The 12,707-nt window shown below is 37.9% G+C and overlaps 1 protein-coding gene across 1 annotated transcript; it reads left to right on the forward strand.

The window, feature by feature from the left end:
- The first annotated feature begins 10,547 nt into the window (after positions 1–10,547).
- Positions 10,548–12,121, forward strand: LOC106652796 (zinc finger protein 28-like). Its single transcript, XM_023459207.1, has 5 exons — positions 10,548–10,570; positions 10,644–10,758; positions 10,831–11,146; positions 11,238–11,376; positions 11,640–12,121. The coding sequence occupies exons 1-5, from the start codon at positions 10,548–10,550 to the stop codon at positions 12,097–12,099; spliced, it is 1,053 nt and encodes a 350-aa protein (XP_023314975.1). The 3' UTR covers positions 12,100–12,121.
- The last annotated feature ends 586 nt before the right edge of the window (positions 12,122–12,707 follow it).

Raw genomic sequence — 12,707 nt, forward strand, 5'->3', positions numbered from 1 at the left:
AACATACATGGCAAATGACCATTAAATGGCCATTTTATATGAGAAAAAGCGTTATACTAGCAGTCAAAAAATGTTGCATTTCTACCAGGGGATATTTTAGAGAAAAATTTCCAAAAATATAGTGTACTTACGAAGGTAAGGTCGAAAAATTATTTAGTACTTTATTTTTTCGATTTTTGAGAACAACGCCACGACTAATATCTATTTGTGTGCGCGGAGTGGTAGCGTACATTATACTGACTATTTTCGTATGCTACGATCTGTGAGAGAAAATAAATGCTTGGGCGGAAGTGAAATAAGTACACAAGGGCCAGCTGATTCGACTGATCAACTCGCGCAGACTTACTGTATTACGCGGGCAAATGAGTTTTTGTTCAAAATATGTAAAAGTCGGAATCCCTTTGAAAAGTTTTTGAACGACAAATAAAAGTTGTATATTTTGCGCGGATGCATAATTAAATTATAGGATTTTCTTTCTTTATCGAATTTTTTCAATTAATTTGTGATCATGATTAAAGCATACACATGATGAGAATTAGTTGGTGTGTATAGAATAGAAATGTGACACTGTAATAATTGATACGCTGAGATACAGTTGAGTCAATATGCCTTTTAATTTTTGCCTCTGAGTTCATTTAGATATCTTTGTGCTCCGGGATAAAGAAATGTTATAAATGTTTCTACAAAAGAATAGAGTTTCAAAAACATTAATAATTTCCTTTTTTAGAATATGAACGAATCAGGCTCATCCTTTTCATCTTTCGTAATGAAAAAATCCACGAAAACTTATACGAGGGAAAATAAAATACCAAAACTTCATTCAGAAGATCAAAACGTAAGTTGATTTCATCGTGGCGGTAAAGAGCACGTCTCAACGCTTGATCAGAGGTGGGCACATTTCACAGATTCACCTGAACGGCGGGAGCAATCTTAAATTTGATGTGAGATGCGTCCTACAGTAGCCGAGTGTTCAAATATCCCTTTTATCACAACAGTGAGGATATATTTTTGAATTGAAAATGTAAAATTGAGAATTATTTTTCAGCGCAAAGTAGTGGATTTGGAAAATTTCGATAACTCGGAGCCTTCTCTACAAGGTTTGATCGATGTTTTGGCTGCAGACAAATCGTTTCAAGAATCACTGCTATGCTTTCTTCGTTAACTTCTTCACCTAAACTGTTTTTATAATTGATTAACAAATTTGTTAAAAATAATAAAAAGTACTAAAACAATCAATTTCACTAATGAAATAAGAAAAAATATTGGTTGTTTTAATTATTTCGATCTTGCTAAAGGTCCTAGTAGCCGTATCAGCCGAAAGTGTCCCCTGTAGCCTTGTATCGTAAAGTACTATTATTTGAAAATTTAGATATAAATTATTAGAAAAATTCAGAGTTCAATCTGCATTTTTGCACGGCGCACTCACGTACAATTGGGTGCTCTAGGGCAAGATATAGCTCATGGCTAGAATGACGTGGTACACCAATCGAGCACGAACGAGTCAACATCCTCGGATTAATCGTAGAATTTTCCGATTATCAATGCGAAAAAAAAAGGGTGGCAAAAGTATATCTCCGAATCTATAGCCACACTTTTCACACATTTTTTTATCTGTACGCTTTTCCTTCCCGTAGTCTTTTTTCCACGCGAGCACCTAAGCGGACACCCGCTCTCTCGGTGCGGAAATACCACATCAGCTATATATACTACAATTGGTCGCTAACAGTCATTATTTCCGCATCCAGCTACACCCGAGCCTTTCGCAGCGTGTCGAAGCGCGTCAGAGGAGTATCTTTGCCGCTTATAATCCAATTGTCAAAGCGATCGGTTTTCACCACCCAGTCGTTACGCGCGTTAATAAAACTCGCAAGGATTCTCCGAATCATTTACAATTTATCTACAAACAAGCGCACATTTTACGATCCTCGACGTCTGAATCGCGAGATTACTTATATATTTTTGAAATTGATATCGAAAAAATCTAAAAGCTTATATTCATAAAACTTTCTCGCGAGGAGCAGCGGGCGCGTACGGTACCTCCGACACCGGATCCATATGCCCCGAGATCTTTTTATCCGATATCGATAAATTAATTCTCCGATCGAAGCTCGATAAGTTTTGCAAGTTTGCTGGGAGGAATATTGACATCTGCGCGTGCTTTACTCCGGGAGTCGATAACGCTATATAGACCAGAGAAAGAGAGACACTCTTACCTTCGATCATCATTCCGTTTTTAATCCTTATCAAAGTTCGACTTTGCGGATTTCTTCCTTTCGTTTCTCTTTCTTTCATTCTCGTATACCCCCGGATAATTTATTATTGAAATTCAATTTTGTAATCTACAAACGAATAAATTCAATGTTTCAATGGAATAGCACTCGTAAAAGGACTATTTTATTTTTTGCATTCATTTAAAATACGTAGTTTAATTGCGCGATCGTGTGTGCATTCGAGGTTCGAATTTTCTGTACAAATCTTATCGTACTCACTTGCGCGTGTAGACAACGTCGTCTTGTAATAATTGGCAAAGCCCAGAGTTCATCATTCGGTATCAGAAATCCTTGATTACGTTTATGGTATATATATCGAACTGCGACGTCGAGCGACGAATCGACTATACACCTTGATTTCCAGAGACGGCATGCGACGAGCATACGTAGGAGGGAATCTATCTATTACGCGATAGGAAGTACAAGTACAAGTCAACTTTCCTTGCTTATTATCGAATTCTCGTCGATATCTGCAGCTCCTCGCAAGGCGCGCGCCGATATCTATACGAGAACTTCGTATCCCTCTCCCCCTCCTTTACTTACTCATCTCCTCCTAAATTTACTTCGAGAGACTGTCTTAATTAGTCGGTTTAACTGCACTGTTAAAAATATTTACCTTAAAATTAACGTAAAAGTTTATTTTTAGTGAATTGCAAAGAATTGCACTTCTTTTGCAAACTTTTTATCAAGACCTTATACATTTATTTTTACTTTGCCACTTGCAGATTTACAGTTATAGAGGTACTCGCCATCTAGCGGCGGAGGCTGACTTTAATTATGATTGTATTTTAAGAAAGATCGTTTACAACTAAACCAAATACTCAATTAATATTGAAACATTAATTTTCAATCAAAATTCATGCGGCTGAATTTTCAGACATTTAGTATACAATTTATGTAAAAAACATAAATCAGTAGCAAAGATTACACGTGAAAGTATCTTGAATAAAATTCAACATTGGTTACTTTACTTTTAATAATTTAATTTACATTAAATCTGGTTTAAATTTAAGGTTCTTTTTTAACAGTGACATAGAAACAGCTAATAAATGAGAGTTGAGAAAAAAAAATAAGTGAAGCTAATTTTTCTAGTTGTTTATTAAGTTAATTAATCTCATTGAAATGCGACTTACCTATATTAACGATGACTTATTAGCGACGAGGAAAAAATTAATTTTGTGTATTGAATACAGCAGACTAGTTCATTTGAATCACGTCTACGAGCTGGGACCAATCGTCCTCTCAACTACGGTATCAGAGAACCGCACCCAATCTCATGGCAAGTTTATCTTTCAATCAAGCGAACTCTCTTAGTATCTCTCCCGGCCCTTAAAAAATACCTTCGTCTTCGTTCGTCCGTCTGCTATACATAAAAGTTACAACGCGCGTTAATCTCCAACTCATCTAAAACTTCGAATCCTCGAGCCCTGGTACATCGCGGCGCCCTGCGCGTACACAGCTTTGTCCTATTATTCGCGTTGAATCGTCAAAGAAAAATCACCGATAATCCGCTGCAATTTCAATCGACGTTCGCGTATAATACAGCGCAGGATGAAAGCTGGAGGGAGAGAATTCACTTTCGTTTCCTGGGCAAAAAAGAAATGCCATTAGGAAAAAAAAAATTTTTTTTTTTAAATACAGGTGTGCGTTGGCAGCTGCAACGCAGGGCTGTATACTGCTCGTCGAAAGCTGCAGAAAGAGAGAGAGAGAGAGAGAGAGAGAGAACAAGAGAGAAAAAACGAATGCGAGCGAACGAGAGCTTGTATATACTCGAGGTAAAAACGAGGACAGGAGTGCGAAATTCAATTTCACGCGCCGTGGCACCCATGACTCGTCCCGTCGCGTTTCCCTCTCTTTCCCTCTCTCTCCCTCTTTCTCTCTCTCACTGTATGTATGTGTGTGTACGCGCAAAATATTCGCACGAGCATCTTCTCTTTCGCGCACGAAATTTCACCGCAGGGAGTAATATTAAGTTTTTTCTTGGCTTTATATACGTATACGTCTGGCACAGAAAACTTGCCTCAGCAGCAGCAGCACACACATAGAAAGAAGAGTGAAGGAGAGCCAGAGCATAGCTGCCGCTGCTTCTGCGTTGTGTTTGTTATATTACCCACAATAGCGTAAAACCGCAAGAAAATGTCAACGAACAACTTCGTCAGCGGTGAATTAGCCGCTGTTTATATGGTCAACCCGAGAGCCGTATACGTGCGCGCAGCAGCTTCGAAGCTTTTATATATAAACGCGAAATATGCCGTCGCCACCGAGCCCGCCGAGTTTCGATCGATCTGCTGCCGCTGCTGCTGCTTTGCCGTCATTATGCACTGCGACGCACCGAATTACGAATCGTCGTCGTCGTTTCGTCGGATGTACCACGTACTGTTTTAGGCGTGTGTACACACGCGTTATCATATACAGAGTGCGCGTCGCGGAATCACGAGAGCTGCAGATAGCCGAGCTTCATTCCGTCGCGTGTTTCTGTATTTTCGACAGAAAAAAAAGAGATAGAAGAAAAATTCCAACCAACGAGAGTTAATAAAAAATTCTCTCTCTGTCTCTGTCTCTCTTTCGTTTTTTCGGGGGCCGACATTCAAAATGAAAATCGCGCTCGACGCGTGTATACGCGTATACGAGTGTGGGCGGGCGGGCTCGCGCGCGCTAGTTTAGAAAATTCGTCGCAATTCAGGGAAAAAGTTGCAAAATTTACATCGCTACTACAACTCCGGAGCTCTGTGCACACATCGAAGTCGCTCGTATACTGCGCAGGGCAGTGCGAATACTTAATGAACTTCAAAAGATCGGCGCGTACATATATACTATATATTTTTATTGTTGGCGCGAGATAAAGAAAAAAAAACAGTTCTCGAAATAGTGGATACGTATAATATCCGTATCCGTAAAATATATATATATAGGTACGAGTAGGGGTGAACTCACACGAGCTAGAATTTGTTGATCCATACAGTATGTATAGAAAGTCAACGGCGGTGAAGGGGGACAGCAGCAACGGCAGCAGCAGCAGCAGCAAAACTTTTAGCAAGAAAACTCGCTGAGCTGCTGCTGCTGCAGCCACACGAGAGGTTATACGGCGCGCACCGGCTGGGATACACAAGTTGGGTAGTCGCTTTTTCTCAGACCCTCATCCTCCTCCTACTCATCCCCTTTCCTATATAGCAGCAGCAGCAGCAGCAGCAGCAGCAGAGCAGAGTATAACCGACGCCTGTGTCATAAATTGCATTGGTAATTGCATGCGGAAGTATCTCTACCACCCACCCTCTCCGCAGCTCTTCTTCTTTGTATCTCGCGCGCGCCTCCTTTCCTTCTCATTTTAGCGCACTTTTTTGGAGTAAACAACCCCGGCGTGTGCGAACACACACACACGCACGCGTATATGTAAGGAAAAATTCAATTATAAAAATATGCAGTTGGCGCATAGGATGTTTTACTTTTTATATCTTGGGCAGAGCTTGCTCGAAGTATGAATCGAAACGACGAGCGCTCGCCGTTTTTCGTTCGTGATTTTCGATTCCTTTCGGCAAAGAGAGCTGAGCGCTACCAACTCGTTAGGCCTCTTTCCTACGACGACGACGACGATGACGACGACGACGAAAAGTAGGAAAAATACGGCGCGAGGTAAAAGATAAACATTATTTAACGAGTGGCGTATACGCGACGGAAGCCGGGGCTGAGTAGGCGGTCAAAAAGTGCGCAGCGCACACGGGCTGGTCTAAACGATTGCACGCCTCCTCGCATAATGTAAACATCAGGCCATTTACGTCACTTTGAAAAAAAAAAAAAAAAAAAAAAAAAAAAACGCCACTTATTCTGCCGAGCTGTAGGGATGAAGAATCATCGCGTCTCAGTAAGAGCCAAGCGACGGTCTCTGCTCTGCCCTCTTATCTACTTAAGGGTCGAGACGCTTAGTTCAAGCCTTCATCACTTTCTGCTCGTTCTCTTCTGCTACCGCTGCTGCTGCTGCTGCTGCTGCCACTGCAGTAGTGCTTAATGAATTTTGCATGACGATAGCAGAATAGGAGGTTGGCCGTGTACTGCTTTACTGTTGCTTTTGTTAATCTTCGTGTGTTACCTGCTCGCGTATGTGTATGCGACAGTGGTACAGGATCGATTTTGGTCCGACAAAAAGAACTGCACGATGTATTATGCAAGACATCCGAATTTGAATGTGCGCGGGTGTGCGCGCCCACGCGCAACGTTTACAAAGTCACGAGTACGCGACAGTACCAATTTCCACTTTTATCGAGGAATTGATATTTTTCGAGCGAACAAAGTAACGATTACGCTACATATATTGTAAGATATATCACGTACTATTTTCTGCGCACTAAGCTGCGTGCTATAAGTGTTATTTTCAACTGGGTTTAATGCAGACAAGCCTTTTGGCTTAACCACGACTGCCTCTTAGATTTTTTAGACAAAAAAAGATAAAAAGTGTGAAAAAATTTACTTAAATGTTCATTGAGCCTACATAATGACGATAAATCAATATAAAATCTACTCGATACATACAATATATCGTGTAAACTAAGTGATATTACTGTATACGGAAATTCAATACTGCATTTTCACAAAAAACGTTATATTTCTAATAAACAGTTTACAGTGAAATCAGGCACTAAAATTAAAGATACCGGTATCTAATTTCATTATTGGTGTTTTACTTATTATACACACAATTTATGAAATTCCAACCACAAGCATTCATTTTAATGCAAAAATAAACAAAAAATACTCAATACTACTCCAAAAGTTACTAATTTTGATTGTCAATGAACATTTTAATACACGTTATAATACGTTGTATTTTTTGCGAAACATGTTTGAAAAATTTATGGAAATTTAATTATAATTAAAGTCAGCCTCCACCACTAGATGGCGAGTACCTCTACATCTGTAAATCTGCAAGTGACAAAGTCAAAATAATTGTATAAGTAATGTAAAAGTATAATTTTGTGAGACATATTCAAAAAATTTATGGAAATTTAATTATAATTAAAGTCAGCCTCCACCACTAGATGGCGAGTACCTCTACATCTGTAAATCTGGAAGTGACAAAGTAAAAATAATTGTATAAGTAATGGCAAGGATACTTTATCCTTCATAATGAAGGATCTTATACGTAGTGTTCCTCAATAGTGTCATGTAACTGAATTAGGGCTGCCTTAAATTTTTTCGAAAAAAAATTTTAGAAAATCGACAAGAGTAATGAGAAAAAGTTTTTAAATTTAAACTAATCATATGTAGTTACAATAATCAATATCATGTAGCTAATAAATAATTTTTGTGGCAATGTCGTGTTCTGAAATTCAAGGTTGCATTTCTACACCAAACGTTTTATTCTTTAAAAATGTGTGCGAAAGAAAAATTTCAACCTCGACAATTTTTTAACACCATTACTTTACGTACGAATGTAACAAAAGACATTACGAAAAAAGCTGAAGATCAATTTTCATTACGGGAGAGATACTCATTAATCAAATTTTTATTTTCATCGCAATTTGAACTCGAGATGATAAAATCTTCAATAATCATATAATTCAGATTTCTCGAATAGTTAATTACAAAATACTTTTAATTTAGTGAAAAAACTTGAATCGAATAATTACGACCTAAAGAAGACAAACGATGAAACTAATCAAGTAAAATGCTCCGGATTATTATACTCTACAAATATGTTCCTTTTCATTATCAGTACTTTCATTTGAACTTCAAAACGAGTAATAAAAAAATACGATTTCAATTTTCAAATTACTCGACCTATTTTTGGACAATGAAGAGTATTTTTGTTTTGTTAAAAAAATTTGCCGTATATCTAAGGAACCAATTACATTTTTTACATACTTGATCATTAGAGTCAACAATTATGTTCCTCATAATTTTCAATTAATTTTACCATCTGATACAGACGAAATATTTATTGCTGTAAAGTAATTTTTTAGGCAAGATGATCATTCCATAAACGAATTCCATTTTCAATTAGAATATTCGAAATGATGAAATTTAGAGCATTAATACGAAACTGCTTTGTGTATACTATCGAAAAGTTACATAAAAAAAAATCGAGCTCGCAAAGGTACGAGTGAGAGAGAAAATTTTGACGAGATCCATTCATCATTCTGGAAATTTTTCCCTCTTTTGCGTGGGAGCACGATGCGCAGAGACTTTTGAAGGTCCTATATATCTTGAGGGCACCGTGCGACTTTTGGGTGATTTACGCTCGAAAAATGTATTTCCTTCTGCGCGCTCGTAAAGAAAACATACATAATATGAGAAATTTAGTTTTTCCGCACAGGATGCACAGCTCACATGCACCCACACACACAACACATTCGTATACGTACATGCGCGTTATTTTTTCTCCAAATAAATATATATAAAAGGAATATTTAAAGTGGCGCTGCGGAGGCAGAGAAATCGCTTCTCCTCGGGGCTAAGAAATTGATATTAACGATGCGCGCGAGAGGACGTCTGTCTCTCTCTCTCGAGCGCGACAAAAAGGGCCTAGGTACGTACTACACCTATACACATACAAAAGGCAAAAGTAAGACAAACGCATATAAGCTAAAAATCTCGCGAGACGACACACACACACACACACACACGTAAATAGCCTCCATCCACCGTCGTCTTTTGCCGCATAGTCATTTGTAAAAATCAGAGGCATCTCCACACGCTGCGGCTCCGCTAGAGAAGAGGCGAAAAGTGTGTCTACGTGTGTGTGGGTGTGATGAAGCACCCGCGGCCTTATACATTATATACATCCGAGCCGCAACGTCAATAGCGATGACTCGACGAAAATTTCACTACACATGCACAAAATCTTTGCAGCCACGGCGCTCCGCGCTGCATCATCGATCTATTCTCCGCTGCGCTGCGTCCGAGCTCCAAGCAAAACTTGGTCAATTATACTGGATAGCGAGCGTGTGTGTATGTGTGCATGTGAAAAGCTTATGTGCGTGTGTGTGTGTGTACACAAGAGGGTGCATGCACTTTCTGCGCCGGAATATATCTTATCTAGCCACTATACGCTTTCATTTTCGGCAGCTCATCCTCTTCCTGAAGCTCTATATACACTCGGCGCTCAATAAGTTTTCGATCGATGCGCCTATATATATTTTATATGTGTACCCATGCATCTATACGTTGTACTACTTGACCGCGCGCGCGCGTGAGCAAGTATATACACTGCGTGTGTAATGAAAAATACGTACTCTTTTTTTTTTGTACTCTTGCCTCCGCGTTGACGCCGCAGTGTATGGTACACGTTGTTGTGGCTGTGCTACGGTATTTTCTCTACGACAAATGAAACTACAACGTTATATTTATTCAGTTTCTCCCGTAGCCGCTGCGACGCAGCGCATGATTTTTTTTCACTTTTCGCGGTGGCGCATTTTTTTTGCACCCTTTTGGCCTCGCTTTTTTTTCGTTTCTTTTTTTTTTAAGCAACGCGAAAGGGAGTAGCTGTGCTCGACAAATGTATCATATTAACGTACGCGTTGTGGCATCGCGTACCCAAGAATGTATACAAGGTAACAAAAAGTCATTATAGTATATGAGTGACTCTACAGAAAAAACGTTCGAATTGGAGACGGATTAATATTTTTGTCACTTTGGACGCGTGTAATGGATGTTGGTAGTTATTTGTTGGTATCTCTATTACTTCTCACTCGCTAAACATCGATTCAGCGGAAAATGTTTTCTGAAAATAAAAAATATGAATTCTAAAAAAATTCATATTTCAATACATTCATTTGAAGATTTTTTATTTTATAATATTATTTCATAAAGCGAATGTTTTTTTGAGTAAAAAAAGTAATTTGATGTGGGCATTAATAGTTTAACATTTTTTTGGATTTATACAATTTAAGATTTTCAGTCGTAACTCAAATGAAAGCGTGAACGAGTATTTTTTGATTTATTTTTCGCGCTACCTAGTGGCAGAATGTAAAATCGGAAAACGAAACGACACACGAGCTCAATAACTGCGTGAGTGCGTAGTGGAAGGTAGAGAATCCATCATTATATTTGCGATTAACATTGTATAGGACTGCTTCGTTTACTCGCTAATGTGGAGTTAAGTTTACTACTAGCAAGTATGTCAAATTATTTACGTAAAAAATAGAGGTGTTATAGTTAAACTCGAGGTACATTATCAGTCAATTGAGGTACTTAACCCCAAATATTTTCTGAGTGTATATCGTGAAAGTTCTGTAGGTTCTAGATCGTGAAAAACCACAGTAAATATATATAATCTAGGAAGCCATGGAGAGCAATAACGCAGTTAGGTATTATATTTTTATGTTATATACTACTACGATCATTTTTGGAGCGTTCTCTTGTACTTCGAATATTCTTCAGGGTGAAAGAAGAGCCGAGCGATACTTGGTCGAACGCAGGTGATGATTGCTTTTTCAATTTGGGGGACATTTGTAAAGCCGAAAACTTTGATACGTTACCGCTTCATGAATTATCGGTGAGTTTATAATGATTTGCACTATGTTCTGTCTGTCCACAATTCAAAACTAATACAGAATTTTAATTCAAGGCAAAGCATTCGAATGAGGCCGTGGCGTTACAGGAGAGGTTAGATGAAAAAATATTCATAGATTTGGAGTGCAAATATATTAAGCCTGAACTGCCGCTTTTATCGACCACCACCTGCAAGACCGAGCATAAAAGTTTCCAATCTACTGTAAAAACAGAAAAGGAAAATTCAACCAACCACATGATTGATAAAAGTCTCAAAAAGGGATTTAATTATGACAATAATTGTCAATTGAATGTTAACCCCAGTTGCAAAATTGCCGATTATGAGAAGCTTGAAATTTTTGAAAAAAATGGTGAAAGAAGAAAATCATCGCGTGAGTCGAAATTATGTCAAAAAACTGTTAAAACAAGAGCAAGTCTGAAAAAGCAAACGAATTCGACATTTAAAAGAACTAAACCCCATAGATGTGAGATTTGTGATGAATCATTTTCCTGCAAAAGCGATCTTAAATTTCATTTTAAGTCTAGACATGATCACAGCAAAAGATTTGAATGTGGGATCTGTCACAAATCATTTTCTCGCAAGGCATACCTCAAAAATCACGTAATTGCAGTACATAATCGTAGCAAACAATACGAATGTGAAAATTGTCACAAATCATTTTCATTCAAAGGTAACCTCAAAACTCACATAATTATGGTTCATGATCGCATCAAACCCTTTGAGTGTGACACTTGTCACGAATTATTTGGATACCAGCAGACCTTAAAAAATCATTTGAATACCGATCATGATCGTAGCAAACCCTTTAAATGTGAGATTTGTCACAAATCTTTTGGACAAAAACAAAACCTCAAAATTCACGAAAATTCAGTACATGATCGTATCAAACCTTTCAAATGTGACATTTGTTACAAATCATTTGATTACCAAAGTTATCTCAAACTTCACATAATTGCAGTTCATGATCGGAGCAGACCCTTTGAATGTGATATTTGTCACAAATCATTTTCATTCAAAGGTTATCTAAAAACTCACATAAGTGTCGTTCATGATCACTTTAAACCCTTTGAGTGTGACACTTGTCACAAATCATTTGGATACCAGCACACCTTAAAATATCATTTGAATGCAGTTCATGCTCGTAGCAATCCCTTCGAATGTAACATTTGTCATCAATCATTTGGACAGAAAAGTGACCTCAAACGTCACGTCAATGCAGTACATGATCAAAGCAAACCCTTTGAATGTAAGGTTTGTCGCAAATTATTTGGACAGAAAAGTGACCTCAAACGTCACGCCAATGCAGTACATGATCGTAATTAATCTTTAAAAAATTCAGTTTGTTCCCGAGACCTGTTCAAACAATATATTTGCAATTACATGCGTAATGTATAAAAACATTAGACATAAGAATTCTTTAATTTTGTGAAAAAACTTGAGAAAATTTTCAAATGTTATCAGTTTTGTCATATCTGTGAAAAGCTTTCTATCTCATTCTTTGCATATAAATTAATATAATAAATAACACGTTTGGACTTGCTTTTTTTTCAAACATTTCGGATTTTTTTAAATCTGATCCTAATCCCGAATTCCCAAATTGTTACGAGAAATTTTGAAAACTATACAATTCATTAGAGTTTTGAACCTTTTTATTCTATAACATTTTTCCGTATAGTAAAAGGTTTTCGAATAAAAAATTAATTAAACTTGCGTATTATAATACTTATAATAGTTTAACATTCACAGATTTATGAAATTCCTCGTACATGTCTTATGTCATACATTAAAATTATATACTCGTAAGCCAACGCCTATATAAAACGCATCCGAAAGCGCGGACACGCGAGAACAGAGACAGCAGCTGCACGGCCCGTTTCAAAGGGCAAACAGCAAGTACCGTCCCTCCCGACTCGACCGATCAAGAACTTCCA

The sequence above is a fragment of the Trichogramma pretiosum genome, unplaced genomic scaffold, assembly GCF_000599845.2.
Source record: "Trichogramma pretiosum strain Unisexual culture from Peru unplaced genomic scaffold, Tpre_2.0 scaffold58, whole genome shotgun sequence".
NCBI classification, from domain to species: Eukaryota; Metazoa; Arthropoda; class Insecta; order Hymenoptera; family Trichogrammatidae; genus Trichogramma; species Trichogramma pretiosum.

Excerpts from the sequence above, each read along its gene's own strand:
- LOC106652796 (XM_023459207.1), top strand. The coding sequence starts at position 10,548 with ATGGAGAGCAATAACGCAGTTAG. Across the intron at positions 10,571-10,643 it reads GAGAGCAATAACGCAGTTAG|GGTGAAAGAAGAGCCGAGCG; the intron begins GTATTATATTTT and ends AATATTCTTCAG. Across the intron at positions 11,147-11,237 it reads TGAAAGAAGAAAATCATCGC|ATGTGAGATTTGTGATGAAT; the intron begins GTGAGTCGAAAT and ends TAAACCCCATAG.